The following is a 20022-nucleotide window of genomic DNA, read 5'->3' as shown; positions in this document are numbered from 1 at the left end:
CTCTTGCATGAGACGCCTAATGTTTCATCAGCCTGGATCGAAATGAAATTGCAGTTCTGAATTTCTGATTTTATTTTCTCATTAACTGCCAGAGTTATCTTTTCTATTACATCATTCTGTATATCTGGAGAAGTTCCTTTAAAGGTTGAAGATGATGACAGATGGTCTCGGATTAACTGATCTCCTTGAGCTAGTAAAGCCAACAGTTCCAGATACCTTTCTTGCTGCAGGATTCGTGTTCTTTATGGCCGCGAAAGGCTAGTTCTTGTTTAACAAAGAAATACAACTGCCTGAATAAGACGGGCCAATACTCTCCTGCTGGATGCAACTTGTTTTTGTATTTTATTGCTGTCAGACGAGTGGCTTCAGAAAGGGCGTACTCATTTCTACTTTTGTCCAATAACTGAAATGATTCTTTGCTCTCCAGGTGACGTTTTGATATCTGATGCTTTTGTGCTTTCCTGTCAAAGTCCTTTATTGTACAAATGCCCTCATTGCATGATTCCTTTTCACCACCAAACAGAAGACATATATAACAATATAATCTCTTATTAACTGCACTCGCAGTCAGCCAAGCACACTTTTCGTACCAGGCTGTCTGGAAAGTGCGTTTTTGTTTGGCTTCACTTAAAACTACACTGAGGAGTAGGTCGTTTGTCCTTCAATTCGCACTTTTTTCGTAAGTTAATGTATAAAAAGGCGTTAAGGCGTTTTTAATAAAGATTCTATGAGGTGTTCAGTTGCTGGCTCACTCATGTTGGCGACACAACGAAAATGTGCACTAAAATCACACAAGAATGACTATGAACACAAACCGTGTGACTGATTACTTCCGTGTTAAAAGCCAGCATAGAAGCGGCAGAGACTAGCCTCGATACCTGCTAGCAAGTAGAGATGGGGGATCCGCTCTTGAACTAATTCATAGAGTTGAATCTTTCAAAGGAGTGATGGTGGTGGTGGTTAATGTTTAACGTCCCGTCGACAACGAGGTCATTAGAGACGGAGCGCAAGCTCGGGTTAGGGAAGGATTGGGAAGGAAATCGGCCGTGCCCTTTCAAAGGAACCATCCCGGCATTTGCCTGAAACGATTTAGGGAAATCACGGAAAACCTAAATCAGGATGGCCGGAGACGGGATTGAACCGTCGTCCTCCCGAATGCGAGTCCAGTGTGCTAACCACTGCGCCACCTCGCTCGGTCAAAGGAGTGAACAATCAGTGATTCAGAAAAAAAGAACGGTAGCTCCAAACGTTTCCCACGGCAGTGAGAGAGAGAGAGAGAGAGAGAGAGAGAGAGAGAGAGAGAGAGACGGAGCATATCAGCAGCGCCTCTGCTGGTCAGAGCACAGTGCACGCCACACAACACAGCCAGCGCCGGCCTCTGCCCTGCTTCTACCTTGGCTGCCTGCATTGTGCAGTGCCCCATTGGATTTTGTGTTTCACATATGCCGTGCCGTCTCTGTGCGTCGTCTGCCGTGTGCAGTGTCTGGCGCAGCTTAACTTCGCATCGCACTCTGTCGGCGATCGTTTCAGTCGCACGTCCTGCCCTCTGGGCAGTTGATGCGAGCAACAGGACAGAGAGCCACCTAGCGGATAACATAGGAACTACTTGCAAAAACCTGCTCGCAAGGGAACCGACGATTTGGCTCGGAGCGGGTGAGCTCCCCCCACCCTCGGAACTCGCCCGCTCAACGCTCACCCCACCGTCTCGACTCTAGCCAGAGCGTTGAGCAAAGCGACTCAGGTGTCACTCTGGTCTCTGCGGTCTCAGCTCATGCAGTAATACAGCTCGCGGCTCGACCTGCTCGACTCAGCGCCTCTGCATCGGAGTTCCTCTCTACTGGATATTGTTCTTCGTAGTAATACCGCTATGTATATTACATTATTATGTTATGGATACATCAATCGTTTTTATTTTATTTTTATTTGTTTAAACTGATTAGATTAGGTTCCTGATGACTCCTCTTACCATAGGATTTTTATTATGGATACTCGAATTTACGCCTTAATTACGAGCGAACCGATAAACGTATCGCGAAATGTGATACACCAATATTTTCCTTGTTTTATTCTGCTATATGCAGCACTTTCGTTTTACAGTCAAATTTATATTTTTTTTTCTTATTCTGGTACGGATTTTGCGATTTTAGGCGTCTTCGGAAGGAAACGTTCACTTTAAAAATATATGGCTTGCGATGTATTTGTATGAGGTTAATGAAATTTTAATACATTATAGCCAAATATATTGTTAATGTAAATCTCAAGTTACAACATTTTCCGATCACCCAAAAAACCACGATAGTGCAAAATAAATCAATAATCAAAAACTTTGTTATATCGTGGAAATTTCAAGAAACAATACAAAATTCTTACTCATTATCTGTGTTACTTCAAAATAGGATCAAATAAGATCAAAATACAGGTATAGTACTGGAATAAACCAAGTGTAAAGGGCAATGTGCCTTCCATTTATTTTCTATTGTAAGTGAGTGGTGAGTCATGAAAAAGAGCTAATTCATTTCAGGGAGCGAACAGTTCTGATCCAATCTCTGAAAAGAACAGTTTTGCCCATCTCTACTAGCAAGGGCAGCGCACCGGCCTTCGTGGAAGAGGGGATGTGGAGGGGAGCCGAGAATGGCACTAACACAGCCAGGTAAGGGACGGGAGGCAGAGACGGAGCAGTCGAGTCTCAAGCAGGCAGATACACCAATACTCAGGGTGCGGCGGCACGGGCTACAAAGCTGATGTCTTCGCACATTTAGTGCTCTTACTAGAAAGTTGTTTATATTTTTGTTATGAATTACTATAGCATCTTTTTTAAGCACGAATACAGGGGGGACTGAGACTTAGTCTCCCCTCACGCTACGCCACTGGATTTAGTTCACGCGTCTCAAAGGCATCTTCCTTGTTTTCTAGAAGTAAAAAGGCCTCAAATGACGCAAATTATTTCGCTTCAACAAAGGAAGGGACAGCCACTGATATATTTTAGGCTTTTTACTACACTTGATCGTATTGCGAAGCCTGTTGTTTTACTGAACTGGGCTGCACCGACATTGAAAAAGGCTTCCTAAACGCCAAAATGAAAGTGTCCTGAAACATACAGAACTTGGACTTATGGCATGTAGGATATTAGCAATTTATAATAAATAAATAAATAAATAAATAAATGCACTGCCTGACAAAAGAAAGTAAAGCACTCAGAAGATAAAGTTCTCTATGACACATAGAACACGCACCAGAGTATATTGTTGTTAATATTTAATGTTGTTACCAGGTCTGGTATGGTATACAGGGTGTTACAAAAAGGTACGGCCAAACTTTCAGGAAACATTCCTCACACACAAATAAAGAAAAGATGTTTTGTGGACATGCGTTAGGAAACGCTTAATTTCCGTGTTCAGCTCATTTTAGGTTCGTCAGTATGTACTGTACTTTCTCGATTCACCGCCAGTTGGCCCAATTGAAGGAAGGTAATGTTGACTTCGGTGCTTGTGTTGACATGCGACTCATTGCTCTACAGTACTAGCATCAAGCACATCAGTACGTAGCATCAACAGGTTAGTGTTCATCACGAACCTGGTTTTGCAGTCAGTGCAATGTTTACAAATGCGGAGTTGGCAGATGCCCATTTGATGTATGGATTAGCACGGGGCAATAGCCGTGGCGCGGTACGTTTGTATCGAGACAGATTTCCAGAACGAAGGTGTCCCGACAGGAAGACGTTCGAAGCAATTGATCGGCGTCTTAGGGAGCACGGAACATTCCAGCCTGTGACTCTCGACTGGGGAAGACCTAGAACGACGAGGACACCTGCAATGGATGACGCAATTCTTCGTGCAGTTGACGATAACCCTACTGTCAGCGTCAGAGAAGTTGCTGCTGTACAAGGTAACGTTGACCACGTCACTGTATGGAGAGTGATACGGGAGAACCAGTTGTTTCCGTACAGTGTACAGCGTGTGCGGGCACTATCAGCAGCTGATTGGCCTCCACGGGTACACTTCTGCGAATGGTTCATCCGAAAATGTGTCAATCCTCATTTCAGTGCAAATGTTCTCTTTACCGATGAGGCTTCATTCCAACGTGATCAAACTGTAAATTTTCACAATCAACATGTGTGGGCTGACGAGAATCCGCACGCAATTGTTCAATCACGTCATCAACACAGATTTTCTGTGAATGTTTTGGCAGGCATTGTTGGTGATGTCTTGATTGGGCCCCATGTTCTTCCACCTACGCTCAATGGAACACGTTATCATGATTTCATACAGGATACTCTATCTGTGCTGCTAGAACATGTGCCTTTACAAGTACGACACAACATGTGGTTCATGCACGATGGAGCTCCTGCACATTTCACTCGAAGTGTTTGTACGCTTCTCAACACAGATTCGGTGACCGGTGGATTGGTAGAGGCGGACAAATTCCATGGCCTCCACGCTCTCCTGACCTCAACCCTCTTGACTTTCATTTATGGGGGCATTTGAAAGCTCTTGTCTACGCATCCCCGGTACCAAATGTAGAGACTCTTCATGCTCGTATTGTGGACGGCTGTGATACAATACGCCATTCTCCAGGGATGCATCAGTGCATCAGGGATTTCATGCGATGGAGGGTGGATGCATGTATCCTCGCTAACGGAGGACATTTTGAACATTTCCTGTAACAAAGTGTTTGAAGTCACGCTGGTACGTTCTGTTGCTGTGTGTTCCCATTCCATTTATTTTCTTTCTTTGTGTGTGATGAATTTTTCCTGAAAGTTTGGCCGTACCTTTTTGTAACACCTTGTATAAGGAGCAGTAAATGACTGCTCACTGTGAAGGACATGGGATACTGCGTACTTGTCTGAGATGGCGTTATAAGCATCTGACAGAATTCGAAATGTATCTCATTTTGGGTCCCCATTTGGCTGACTGGACGAATCGTGCAATATCCACATTTGTGGGGCATCCACATGTGACAGTGACCGGATGTTTCTACATCTACATTTACACTCCGCAAGCCACCCAACGGTGTGTGGCGGAGGGCACTTTACGTGCCACTGCCATTACCTCCCTTTCCTGTTCCTGTCGCGTATGGTTCGCGGGAAGAACGACTGCCGGAAAGCCTCCGTGCGCGCTCGAATCTCTCTGATTTTACATTCGTGATCTCCTCGGGAGGTATAAGTAGGGGGAAGCAATATATTCGATACCTCATCCAGAAACGCACCCTCTCGAAACCTGGACAGCAAGCTACACCGCGATGCAGAGCGCCTCTCTTGCAGAGTCTGCCACTTGAGTTTGCTAAACATCTCCGTAACGCTATCACGGTTACCAGATAACCCTGTGACGAAACGCGCCGCTCTTCTTTGGATCTTCTCTATCTCCTCCGTCAACCCTATCTGGTACGGATCCCACAGTGATGAGCAATACTAGAGTGTAGGTCGAACGAGTGTTTTGTAAGCCACCTCCTTTGTTGATGGACTACATTTTCTAAGGACTCTCCCAATGAATCTCAACCTGGCACCCGCCTTACCAACAAATAATTTTATATGATCATTCCACTTCAAATCGTTCCGCACGCATACTCCCAGATATTTTACAGAAGTAACTGCTACCAATGTTTGTTCCGCTATCATATAATCATACAATAAAGGATCCATCTTTCTATGTATTCGCAATACATTACGTTTTTCTATGTTAAAGGTCAGTTGCCAGTCCCTGCACCAAGTGCCTATCCGCTGCAGATCTTCCTGCATTTCGCTGCAATTTTATAATACTGCAACTTCTCTGTATACTACAGCATCATCCACGAAAGGCCGCGTGGAACTTGCGTCACTATCTACTAGGTCATTTACATATATTGTGAAAAGCAATGGTCCCATAACACTCCCATGTGGCACACCAGAGGTTACTCTAACGTCTGTAGACGTCTCTCCATTGAGAACAACATGCTGTGTTCTGTTTGCTAAAAACTCTTCAATCCAGCCACACAGCTGGTCTGATATTCCGTAGGCTCTTACTTTGTTTATCAGGCGACAGTGCGGAACTGTATCGACCGCCTTCCGGAAGTCAAGGTTCAAATGGCTCTGAGCACTATGGGACTCAACTGCTGTGGTCATAAGTCCCCTAGAACTTAGAACTACTTAAACCTAACTAACCTAAGGACAGCACACAACACCCAGCCATCACGAGGCAGAGAAAATCCCTGACCCCGCCGGGAATCGAACTCGGGAACCCGGGCGTGGGAAGCGAGAACGCTACCGCACGACCACGAGATGCGGGCGGAAGTCAAGGAAAATGGCATCTACCTGGGAGCCTGTATCTAATATTTTCTGGGTCTCATGAACAAATAAAGCGAGTTGGGTCTCACACGATCGCTGTTTCCGGAATCCATGTTGATTCCTACAGAGTAGATTCTGGGTTTCCGGAAATGACATGATACTCGAGCAAAATACATGTTCTAAAATTCTACAACAGATCGATGTCAGAGATATAGACCTATATTTTTGCACATCTGCTCGACGACCCTTCTTGAAGACTGGGACTACCTGTGCTCTTTTCCAATCATTTGGAACCTTCCGTTCCTCTAGAGACTTGCGGTACACGGCTGCTAGAAGAGGGGCAAGTTCTTTCGCGTACTCTGTGTAGAATCGAATTGGTATCCCGTCAGGTCCAGTGGACTTTCCTCTGTTGAGTGATTCCAGTTGCTTTTCTATTCCTTGGACACTTATTTCGATGTGAGCCATTTTTTCATTCGTGCGAGGATTTAGAGAAGGAACTGCAGTGCGGTCTTCCTCTGTGAAACAGCTTTGGAAAAAGGTGTTTAGTATTTCAGCTTTACGCGTGTCATCCTCTGTTTCAATGCCGTTATCATCCTAGAGTATCTGGATATGCTGTTTCGGCCCAATTACTGATTTAACATAAGACCAGAACTTCCTAGTATTTTCTGTCAAATCGGTACATAGAACTTTACTTTCGAATTCACTGAACGCTTCACGCATAGCCCTCTTTACATCGTTTAGCTTCTGTCTGAGAGGTTTTGGCTGCGTTTAAATTTGCAGCGAAGCTCTCTTTGCTTTCGCAGTAGTTTCCTAACTTTGTTGTTGAACCACGGTGGGCTTTTTCCCGTCCCTCGTAGTTTTACTCGGCACGTACCTGTCTAAAACGCATTTTACGATTGCCTTGAACTTCCAGAAACACTCATCATTGTCAGTGTCGGAACAGACATAGGAAGAAAAGGGCAGGCATACTCATCGTCAACGTTCCAGTTGGCCAGTTCTGATCACCACAAGGCAGGACTGCCATGTTCTGGAACAAGCGGACTAAATCTCTTTAAATCTGAGAACAAGTAATAGACTTCCTCGAACAATGTGTGTAATCCCTCAACGTCGATGAGGGATTAGCACCAGCCAGACTATGGAATTGCCATCCCATCAGTGGTTCATAAACTTTCTGACGGGATATGGCAGAGAGAAACTCAGCTTACCCTCTTTCCAACTATACTGTCTCATGGGGATTTGTTGACCCCCAGATGTGCGTATTACTTGTGTTCAGATTTCCACTTCCAGAAAGGCTCGAAATCATGAAAAGTTCAATTTTTACTTTTTTGCGTTTTCTGAATCTGCAGACTATTACCTTTTAATAGATATATAATTTATTCAATTCCGAAGACTACAACTATTTTTAAATTAATTTGAAATGTGTTCCACATGGGCGTGACCCACTGTGGCGCTGTTAAACTGCTGTCAAATGGTGTTATTATTAACGTCCGTGTTCATCAAGTACATTTTAGGTTCAAAAATGGCTCTGAGCACTATGCGACTTAACTTCTGAGGTCATTAGTCGCCTAGAACTTAGAACTAATTAAACCTAACTAACCTAAGGACATCACACACATCCATGCCCGAGGCAGGATTCGAACCTGCGACCGTAGCGGTCACGCGGTTCCAGACTGAAGCGCCTTTAACCGCACGGCCACACCGGCCGGCTACATTTTAGTGATGTGAGATAAAGTATGTGTTGTGGCTAACCTTGTTTTCAGAGACTTAGCAGCACCTGAACTGTTGAAAAAGTGTATTCACGGAAAAACTCAAAACCCCAATGAAAGTGTAAACAGTGTTGTTATATGGTCGAGAATCCCCAAGACTGTATTTGTTGGAATAGAAACACTTCACTTTGGTGTGTATGATGCTGTTGCGACTTTCAATGATGGCAACATTGTAAGGTGCAAGGTATTTAGAAATATGGGAGTGAAGATAGGTTCTAACACGGTACGAGCGATGCTTGCTTTAGACAAGGAACGCCTTCGCGCTGCAGACAGGGCTGTAAAGAGTCTAGAAATACAAGCAAGAGTAAACAGGAGGAGGAACAAGAGGAAGCTGGAGGAGGAGTTTGCAGAGGATGAAGATAATCCATCCTATGGACCTGGAATGCACTAAAAAGTTAATCCAATCTTTGTCGCTCGATTCCCAAAACTTTTATTTTCTCATACTAATTACATGTTTTCTAAGGATCTTCCAAACATATTTGTTTGAAACTTTCAGTAAATGTTACACAGTACCTTCTGCATAATTTAACACAGCCTTTTTCCAAAAAACTGTATATTTTTGAATATATAAATAAAAAATTGCAAAAAAATGTTGTGAATTTTCATTACAATTGAAAAAAAATCATCTTTAATAACTGAACAAAAATTTTGTAAAATCCCTGTGTTAAGTTGTAGCCCATATTCCAATAAATAATCTGTAAAAAGTTCAACTTCCTACCTCAAATACTTTGTGAGGAAAGATGTAATTTATAAGCGTTATTTTAACATTGCAAGTATAGGGCGTTCCGGAGCCCCTTAAGTGAAATGTCGGTTCATCACTGAAGACGGCACGATCCAGAAAATCTTCATCGCCATGCTGCAACGTTTCGGTTGCAAAGTTGGCACGTAAACCGTACTCTGTAGGCTTCAGAGCTTGTAACAACTGCAAACGATAAGGACGTAGTTGTAGTCGTCTACTTAAGTCTCCACACAGGTGTCACTGGAACTCCTAATTCACGACTAGCCTTCCGAACTGATTTCTTGAGGCTACGCGTGAAAGTCTCTCACTCGTTCAACACGTTGTTCAGTCACTCTTAGCTCGTTCCATTCTCTTCCCTCTGCGTACAGGTACAAACAAAACCGTTTGAGTTGCCCTTTCATTTGATGCATTATTTATAATTGGAAGGTGAATGTAATAAATGCTAAAATGCCATAAAACCCGTATATTCATTTTGAAACACTCTGTATATTCAAGTGCTAGGAATTTTCTGAAGCTATTCGTCCAAAATGTGACCTTGTACAGAAATTAAATGTTAACCATAAGCAGATAGGACAAGAAAATATAAGCTCTTGAAAAGTTGTTTTACAGAAGTGACCTGAAGATTAGATGGGTAGATCGAGTAACTGATGATGAGTTAGTTGGTTAGTTACTTAGTTTAATGTTCCATAGACCTTCTGAACGATTCTTTTGTCAAAATGATATCAGTTTAGAGGATGTGTATATGTGATTAATGTTAACATTAATGATCGTTTTGTATTCTACACTAGGTACAATTACACTTAAAAAAAGGAGAAATCATTTTAGGTTAGGTTTAAACATGTTTTTCTACCTGTCAGACACTGAATCCAACAGCGGAAAAACGGAATTTGTTGCACAACTTCACTAAAGGAGGAAATCGGTTAATAGGAGTTTGCTAGGAGTTTGAGCATGATCTGGGTCTTTCACTTTCATTGCTGTAACAATTCTGAGCCAGTGATAGGAAATTACGAAAGAAAAAACCTCTTAGCAACAAATAATCCTGACTTAATAACGAGCATCAAAACCGATACAGGGATTAGTGAATACAGGTCTGTCTTAGCGAGAATGAATATCGTAATCCCCAAATCCTCGAAAAATAAGCGAAAAATATACCTATTCAAAAAAGCAGATAAAAATTCACTTGACTCCTTCCTCAGAGACAATTTCCACTTATTCCAAATTAATAATATAAGTGTAGACCAGATGTGGCTTAAATTCAAAGAAATAGTATCGGCACCAATTGAGAGACTTATACCAAATAAATTAACAAAAGACGCAGCTGATCCTCCTTGGTACACGAAACGGGTTAGAACACTGTTGCAGAAACAACGAAACAAACATGCCAAATTTAAACAGACGCAAAATCCCCAAGACTGGCGATCTTTCACAGGAGTTCGAAATTAGCGCGGACTTCAATGCGAGATGCTTATAACAGTTTCCACAACGAAACTTTGTCTCGAAATCTGGCACAAAATCCAAAACGATTCTGGTCGTATGTGAAGTATGTTAGCGGCAAGAAAGAATCAATGCCTTCTCTGCGTGATAACAATGGAGATACTATCGAAGACAGTGCTGCCAAATCTGAGTTACTAAACACAGCCTTCCGAAATGCCTTCACAAAAGAAGACGAAGTAAATATTCCAGAATTCGAATCGAGAACAGCTGCGAATATGAGTAACGTAGAAGTAAATATCCTCGGAGTAGTGAAGCAACTTAAACCACTTAATAAAAGCAAGTCTTCTGGTCCAGACTGTATAACAATTAGGTTCCTTTCGGTGTATGCTGATGCATTATCTCCATACTTAACAATCATATACAACCGTTCGCTCGACGAAAGATCCGTACCCAAAGACTGGAAAGTTGCACAGGTCACACCAATATTCAAGAGAAGTAGTAATTTACTAAATTATAGGCCCATATCGTTAACGTCGATATGCAGAAGGATTTTAGAACATATATTGTGTTCGAACATCATGAATTACCTCGAAGAAAACGGTCTACTGACACACAGTCAATATGGGTTTATAAAACATCGTTCATTTGGAACACAACTAGCTCTTTATTCACATGAAGTGTTGAGTGCTATTGACAAGGGATTTCAGATCGATTCCTTATTTCTGGATTTCCGGAAGGCTTTTGACACTGTCCCATACAAGCGGCTCGTCGTGAAACTTCGTGCTTGTGGAATATCGCCTCACTTCTGTGACTGAATTTGTGATTTGCTGTCAGAGAGGTCACAGTTCGTAGTAATGGACGGAAAGTCATCGAGTGAAACAGAAGTGATTTCAGGCGTTCCTTATCTATGTAAACGATTTGGGAGAAAATCTGAGCAGCCGTCTTCGGTTGTTTGCAGATGACGCTGTCGTTTATCGACTTACAAAATCATCAGAAGATCAAAACAAACTGCAGAACAATGTAGAAAAAATATCTGGTGCGAAAAGTGGCAGTTGACCCTGAATAATGAATAGTATGAGGTCATCCACATGAGTGCTAAAAGGAACTCGTTAAACTTCGGTTACACGATAAATCAGTCTGATCTAAAAGCCGCAAATTCAACTAAATATTTAGGTATAACAATTACTAACAACTTAAATGGGAAAGAACCCATAGAAAATGTTGTGGGGAAGGCTAACCAAAGGCTGCGTTTCATTGGCAGGACACTTAGAAAATGTAACAGACCTACTAAGGAGACTGCGTACACTACGCTTGTCCGTCCTCTTTTAGAACACTGCAGCGCGGTGTGGGATCTTTATCAGATAGGACTGATGGAGAACATCGAAAAAGTTCAAAGAAAGGCAGCACGTTTTGTATTATCGCGAAATATGGGAGAGAGTGTCACTGAAATGATACAGGATTTGCGGTGGGCATCATTAAAACAAAGGCGCTCTTCGTTGCGACGGAATCTTATCACGAAATTCCAAACACCAACTTTCTCCTACGAATGCGAAAATATTTTGTTGACACCGATCTAGATAGGGAGGAACGATCACCACGATAAAATAAGGGAAATCAGAGTTCGTACGGAAAGATATAGGTGTTCATTCTTTCCGCGCGCTGTACGAGATTGGAATAACAGAGAATTGTGAAGGTGGTTCGATGAACCCTCTGCCAGGCACTTAAATGTAATTTGCAGAGTATCCATTTAGATGTAGATGTAGATGTAGCGGGTGATCAAAAAGTCGGTATAAATTTGATAACTGAATAAATCACGGAATAACGTAGATAGAGAGGTACAAATTGACACACATGCTTGGAATGACATGGGGTTTTATTAGAACCAAAAAAATACAAACGTTCAAAAAATGTCCGACAGATGACGCTTCATATGATCAGAATAGCAATAATTAGCATAATAAAGTAAGACAAAGCAAAGATGATGTTCTTTACAGGAAATGCTCAATATGTCCACCATCATTCCTCAACAATAGCTGTAGTCGAGGAATAATGTTGTGAACAGCCCTGTAAAGCATGTCCAGAGTTATGGTGAGGTATTGGCGTCGGATATTGTGTTTCAGCATCCCTAGAGATGTCGGTCGATCACGATACACTTGCGACTTCAGGTAACCCCAAAGCCAATAATCGCATGGACTGAGGTCTGGGGGTCTGGGAGGCCAAGCATGCCGAAAGTGGCGGCTAAGCACACGATCATCACCAAACGACGCGCGCAAGAGATCTTTCACGCGTCTATCAATATGCGGTGAAGAGCCATCCTGCATAAACATCGTACGTTCCAGCAGGTGGTTATTAGCCAGGCTGGGGATGATGCGATTCTGTAACATTTCGGCGTATCTCTCACCCGTCACGGTAGCAGTTACAAAACCAGAATCACGCATTTCCTCGAAGAAAAAAGGCCCGATAACGGTAGATGTGGTAAATCCAACCCATACCGTGACTTTCTCGTCGTGCACTGTAGTTTCCACGACAGTTCTAGGATTTTCGATAGCCCAGATTCTGCAGTTGTGGGCGTTGACAGACCCTTGGAGCGTGAAATGAGCTTCATCGGTCCATAACACGTAACTCAACCAATCGTCATCTTCCGCCATCTTTTGAAACGCTCACACTGCAAATGCCCTCCGCTCCACTAAATCGCCAGGTAACAGTTCATGATGGATTTTGTACGGATAGCATCGGAGGGTACGCCTCAGTGCCAACCAAACGGTAATGTATGGAATGCCGGTGCGACGTGCGACTGCACGAACGCTGACTTCCCCGTGCATAGACGAATCCGCTAGTCTCCATTTCTTCCTGAACTGTCTCAGCAGCATTACGCCTCGTGCTCGGTCGGCCACTACGGGGTCTATCGTCTAAACAACCCGTGGCTTCGAACTTCCAAATCATTCTCGCCACAGCTTGTAAGAGGTCCGAGCAGATGTAATTTCGATGTATTGCTCATGCGCTGCCTGCGATATGTAAGGTATAAGAGAATCTCTGACCAGAGAGCAGTGTTGACTGCAGTAGGAACTGTGTAGCTGTAGCAGTAAGTTGTTGCTAGTCTGGAGTCTGCTCTGGTCTGGAATAGTGTATTGTGTTGGCTGGGCCGGTCGCGGTGCAGCGATGCCGGAGCCTGAGTATTATTGTACAAGGTAAAAAGCAGCCTCGCGCATATGTAGTAATGTTATTTCAAGTCCCATGTAAATGTTTTAAAACTCTCGTAATAATAATCTTTCTCATAAAAAGTAATTTTTAACAACCATTCATGTCAATTTAAAGAATTTACTAGTTTCTCCAATCCATGATCATCCCGATTATTGCAAAAGAAAAATCAGTTGCTTCCTTTCATAAATGACTAATCTATCGGCCAGCATTGCACAGGGCTGTGCCAGGAAAATTTATTGTAAGAGCAGATATATATGCGTTATCCGGCGACTTCATTGAGGTAAGAATTTTTCTCTTTTATGCAGAATGATCTTTCAGGGCCATGACGCAGCACTGCTGACGTCCAAAATTTATCAGGTTCAATTCACAGTCAATTATTGAAAAGTTATAAGTGAGCGACAATTTAATTGAGAGGTTAGTTACATTGTATTATTACCAGGTTAGTGAATTTATTTTTTTGTTGGGACGTTACACTGAATGTGAACGACATAATTATAATTTTTACTGTTGGGTGGTTACGGTCAAATATTTTCTGTTGAGGTTACACTAAATGTGAATGAAAAATTTGTGGGTAGGTTACACTAACTTACTGCTACAGCTCCACAGTTCCTACTGCAGTCAACACTGCTCTCTGGTCAAAGATTCTCTTATACCTTACATATCGCAGGCAGCGCATGAGCAATACATCGAAATTACATCTGCTCGGACCTCTTACAATGTGTGTCAATTTTTAACTCTGTCTCTACACTCCTGGAAATTGAAATAAGAACACCGTGAATTCATTGTCCCAGGAAGGGGAAACTTTATTGACACATTCCTGGGGTCAGATACATCACATGATCACACTGACAGAACCACAGGCACATAGACACAGGCAACAGAGCATGCACAATGTCGGCACTAGTACAGTGTATATCCACCTTTCGCAGCAATGCAGGCTGCTATTCTCCCATGGAGACGATCGTAGAGATGCTGGATGTAGTCCTGTGGAACGGCTTGCCATGCCATTTCCACCTGGCGCCTCAGTTGGACCAGCGTTCGTGCCGGACGTGCAGACCGCGTGAGACGACGCTTCATCCGGTCCCAAACATGCTCAATGGGGGACAGATCCGGAGATCTTGCTGGCCAGGGTAGTTGACTTACACCTTCTAGAGCACGTTGGGTGGCACGGGATACATGCGGACGTGCATTGTCCTGTTGGAACAGCAAGTTCCCTTGCCGGTCTAGGAATGGTAGAACGATGGGTTCGATGACGGTTTGGATGTACCGTGCACTATTCAGTGTCCCCTCGACGATCACCAGTGGTGTACGGCCAGTGTAGGAGATCGCTCCCCACACCATGATGCCGGGTGTTGGCCCTGTGTGCCTCGGTCGTATGCAGTCCTGATTGTGGCGCTCACCTGCACGGCGCCAAACACGCATACGACCATCATTGGCACCAAGGCAGAAGCGACTCTCATCGCTGAAGACGACACGTCTCCATTCGTCCCTCCATTCACGCCTGTCGCGACACCACTGGAGGCGGGCTGCACGATGTTGGGGCGTGAGCGGAAGACGGCCTAACGGTGTGCGGGACCGTAGCCCAGCTTCACGGAGACGGTTGCGAATGGTCCCCGCCGATACCCCAGGAGCAACGGTGTCCCTAATTTGCTGGGAAGTGGCGCTGCGGTCCCCTACGGCACTGCGTAGGATCCTACGGTCTTGGCGTGCATCCGTGCGTCGCTGCGGTCCGGTCCCAGGTCGACGGGCACGTGCACCTTCCGCCGACCACTGGCGACAACATCGATGTACTGTGGAGACCTCACGCCCCACGTGTTGAGCAATTCGGCGGTACGTCCACCCGGCCTCCCGCATGCCCACTATACGCCCTCGCTCAAAGTCCGTCAACTGCACATACGGTTCACGTCCACGCTGTCGCGGCATGCTACCAGTGTTAAAGACTGCGATGGAGCTCCGTATGCCACGGCAAACTGGCTGACACAGACGGCGGCGGTGCACAAATGCTGCGCAGCTAGCGCCATTCGACGGCCAACACCGCGGTTCCTGGTGTGTCCGCTGTGCCGTGCGTGTGATCATTGCTTGTACAGCCCTCTCGCAGTGTCCGGAGCAAGTATGGTGGGTCTGACACACCGGTGTCAATGTGTTCTTTTTTCCATTTCCAGGAGTGTAGATTATTCCGTGGTTTATTAAGTTTTCAATTTATACTGACTTTTTGATCACTCAGTACTTGAGTAATAAGACTGACGAAGTTGAAAATGTTGCAGAGCGAGCGCCTCGTGGAGTCTGTCGGAGGATGCGGCTGGCTGGAGGCCGAGGCTGGGGTGCGGCGCGCGCTGCTCGTGATGCTGACGCAGGCCTCCAGGCCGCTCACCGTCCACGTGGGCAAAGTGGCCGCACTCTCCAGGAGCTCCTTCCTGCAGGTGACAGCTCCGCTCCACCAGTACACCAAGTCAGCATCGTGCTATCATCCCCATATCGCGCCCTCCTCTTGTGGTCGCCATTATAATACTGTCAGTCTTACAATCATTCTCATATCATCAGTAATCTGGGTCACACTGTCATACGAGTCTACACATATTTGAGAGGATGGCAATTTGTAACTGTATTATCACCATCTTACCATTATACCTATCTCACACAATCATCATCTCGTAATCCCGACATATCCTCATCACATCATAATCATTAGCAACATAACATCAGCAAGATCATCACGCTGTGGAAGGGGTCTGGATTCACATTAGGGAGTAGCTTACTTCATAATCACATCTTTACCATCTTATCGCTATTCTGAGATTATCATGTCATTTTCATATTACTTCCTATTGTCATGATAATATACACATCAAAAAAGTATTGCATCACCCCACTTGCCAGAACTCCTGAAGATTGATGTTGACTGTGGATACTGTATCACAGTATCTTTAACTATTGAGGGATGTCACTATACCCGCCCAAAGATGTGAACAACCATGCATGAGCAGTGCCTATTAGACAGAGGGGACCCAACAGCCGATCAGTTCCAGTCATTCCTCCAGGAAGGACGTACACACCTCGTGTTGACTGTAGATCAACCATGCCTAGACAGTCAATACCTCGGTTCGATCGCATCTGCATTGTTACGTTGTGCTAGGAAGGGATCTCAACAACGAAAGTGTCCAGGAGTCTCGGAGTGCACCAAAGTGATGTTGTTCAGTCATGGAGAAGATACAGAGAGACAGGAACTCTGGATGACATGCTTTGCCCAAGCCACCCAAGGGCTACTACCGCACTGGACGAACGCTACCTAAGGATTATACACTCCTGGAAATGGAAAAAAGAACACATTGACACCGGTGTGTCAGACCCACCATACGTGCTCCGGACACTGCGAGAGGGCTGTACAAGCAATGATCACACGCACGGCACAGCAGACACACCAGGAACCGCGGTGTTGGCCGTCGAATGGCGCTAGCTGCGCAGCATTTGTGCACCGCCGCCGTCAGTGTCAGCCAGTTTGCCGTGGCATTCGGAGCTCCATCGCAGTCTTTAACACTGGTAGCATGCCGCGACAGCGTGGACGTGAACCGTATGTGCAGTTGACGGACTTTGAGCGAGGGCGTATCGTGGGCATGCAGGAGGCCGGGTGGACGTACCGCCGAATTGCTCAACACGTGGAGCGTGAGGTCTCCACAGTACATCGATGTTGTCGCCAGTGGTCGGCGGAAAGTGCACGTGCCCGTCGACCTGGGACCGGACCGCAGCGACGCACGGATGCGCGCCAAGACCGTAGGATCCTACGCAGTGCCGTAGGGGACCGCACCGCCACTTCCCAGCAAATTAGGGACACTGTTGCTCCTGGGGTATCGGCGAGGACCATTCGCAACCGTCTCCATGAAGCTGGGCTACGGTCCCGCACACCGTTAGGCCGTCTTCCGCTCACGCCCCAACATCGTGCAGCCCGCCTCCAGTGGTGTCGCGACAGGCGTGAATGGAGGGACGAATGGAGACGTGTCGTCTTCAGCGATGAGAGTCGCTTCTGCCTTGGTGCCAATGATGGTCGTATGCGTATTTGGCGCCGTGCAGGTGAGCGCCACAATCAGGACTGCATACGACCGAAGCACACAGGGCCAACACCCGGCATCATGGTGTGGGGAGCGATCTCCTACACTGGCCGTACACCACTGGTGATCGTCGAGGGGACACTGAATAGTGCACGGTACATCCAAACCGTCATCGAACCCATCGTTCTACCATTCCTAGACCGGCAAGGGAACTTGCTGTTCCAACAGGACAATGCTCGTCCGCATGTATCCCGTGCCACCCAACGTGCTCTAGAAGGTGTAAGTCAACTACCCTGGCCAGCAAGATATCCGGATCTGTCCCCCATTGAGCATGTTTGGGACTGGATGAAGCGTCGTCTCACGCGGTCTGCACGTCCAGCACGAACGCTGGTCCAACTGAGGCGCCAGGTGGAAATGGCATGGCAAGCCGTTCCACAGGACTACATCCAGCATCTCTACGATCGTCTCCATGGGAGAATAGCAGCCTGCATTGCTGCGAAAGGTGGATATACACTGTACTAGTGCCGACATTGTGCATGCTCTGTTACCTGTGTCTATGTGCCTGTGGTTCTGTCAGTGTGATCATGTGATGTATGTGACCCCAGGAATGTGTCAATAAAGTTTCCCCTTCCTGGGACAATGAATTCACGGTGTTCTTATTTCAATTTCCAGGAGTGTAGCTCAGAGGAATCCTGACAGCAACGCCACCAAGCTGAATGGCGCTTTTCGTGCAACCACAGGATGTCGTGTTACGACTCAAACTGTGTGCAGTAGGCTGCATGTTGCGCAACTTCACTCCCAGAGTCCATGACGAGGTCCATCTTTGCAACCACGACACCATGCAGCGCGATACCGATGGGCCCAACAACATGCAGCATCAACTGCTGAGGATTGCCATCACGTTCTCTTCACCAATGAGTGTCACATATGCATTCAACCAGACAATCATCAGAGACGTGTTTGGAGGCAACCCGGTCAGGCTGAACGCCTTAGGCATTATATGGAGGTGATATACGCCGCTGGTGGTCATGGAAGGTGCCATAATGGCTGTACAATATGTGAATGCCATCCTTCGACCGATAGTGCAACCATATCGGCAGCATATTGGCGAGGCATTCGTCTTCAGAGACAACAATTCGCGTCCCATTGTGCACATCTTGTGAATGACTTCCTTCAGGATAACAACATCGCTCGACTATAGTGGCCAGCATGTTCTCCAGACATGAACCCTATCGAACATGCCTGGCACTGCACTCCGTCGTTAGGCCACAAGTGGCCTATCGGAAACATCCGACCGCCGTGTCATTGTGGATGCGGATAGGAGGGGCATATGGTCAGCACACCACTCTCGCGGTTGTTACGATGGTTGTCTTTGACTAGAGCTGCTGCTATTCGGTCGAGTACCTCCTCAATTGGCATCACGAGGCTGATTGCACCCCGAAAAATGGCAACAGTGCATGGCAGCTTGGATGGTCACCCATCCAAGTGTCGGCCACGCCTGACAGCACGTAACTTCGGTGATCTGACGGGAACTGCTGTATCCACTGTGAAATTCCGTTGCCGAACATTCCTGGGATAGATTGAAAAGGGCTCTTTATGGACAATGTGACCCACCAACGACTCTGATGGATCTACACCGAATCACCATTGAGGAATGGACAATCTGGACCAATAGTGCATTGATGAACTTGTGGACAGTATGCCACGACGAATACATGCACGCATCAATGCAAGAGGACACGCTACTGGGCATTAGGGGTACAGGTATGTGAAGCAATCTGGACCAGCACCTCTGAAGGTCTCGCTATATGGTGGTACAACATGCAATATGTGGTTTTCATGAGCAATAAAAAGGGTGGACATGATGTTTATGTTCATCTCTATTCAAATTTTCTGTGCAGGTTCTGGAACTCTCGGAACCGAGGTGATGCAAAACTTTTTTTGATGTGTGTATTATCACCATCATATTATCGTGATCACATCATCGTTATCACATCATTGTTTTATCGCTATACGCATATCGTCGCCAAGCAGATTGGTAAGAGTGTGGATACACGTTTGGAAGTGTGATAATTCAACATCATATCATCACCATCATTATTATAACAATATACCATAATCATATCATCATCTTATCATCTCACGACATTTCAGTATTATCATGTCATCAACAAGTAAGGTGACAGTGGAAAGAGACTGGATTTGTGAGAGTATTCGTATTTGTGAGAGTGACGATTCATAATCGTATCATCATCTTATCAGCAGTCAAACAACTTGACATGTAAAGGGTGACCAAAAATTTTCCTTTCGAAGACTGTACAGTCCAGAATTGGTATGCCAATCAGGTAAAATTGCCGTGAGCATTGAGGCAATTATCCCACCGACGCACCAGGTTGAAGATACCCATTTGGTAAAAACCCGTATCCTGCTGCATGAAGAAGTTCGTAACTGTCTGGTGCACATCCCCGCCCGACAGGAAGAGTCGACACTTCAAAGCTTTTTTTAAGAGATTGAGGGCCTCATAATGACATGGGGAGGGTTAAGGAGTATAGTGCGGGTGCTAGAGTGTCTCCCACTTGG

General features: G+C 45.4%; 1 protein-coding gene across 1 annotated transcript in view; it reads left to right on the top strand.

Moving 5' to 3' along the window:
- Positions 1 to 20022, top strand: part of LOC126212712 (odorant receptor Or2-like) — a 144026-nt gene that overhangs the window by 106769 nt on the left and 17235 nt on the right. The window contains exon 4 of the mRNA XM_049940124.1: positions 15664 to 15819. Coding sequence (XP_049796081.1) covers positions 15664 to 15819 — 156 coding nt within the window. The remainder of the gene's footprint in view (positions 1 to 15663; positions 15820 to 20022) is intronic.

This window comes from Schistocerca nitens, chromosome 11, assembly GCF_023898315.1.
Source record: "Schistocerca nitens isolate TAMUIC-IGC-003100 chromosome 11, iqSchNite1.1, whole genome shotgun sequence".
In the NCBI taxonomy this organism is placed as follows: Eukaryota; Metazoa; Arthropoda; class Insecta; order Orthoptera; family Acrididae; genus Schistocerca; species Schistocerca nitens.
The sequence above is the reverse complement of the archived record's forward strand: the minus strand, read 5'-3'. Positions and strand labels throughout refer to the sequence as shown.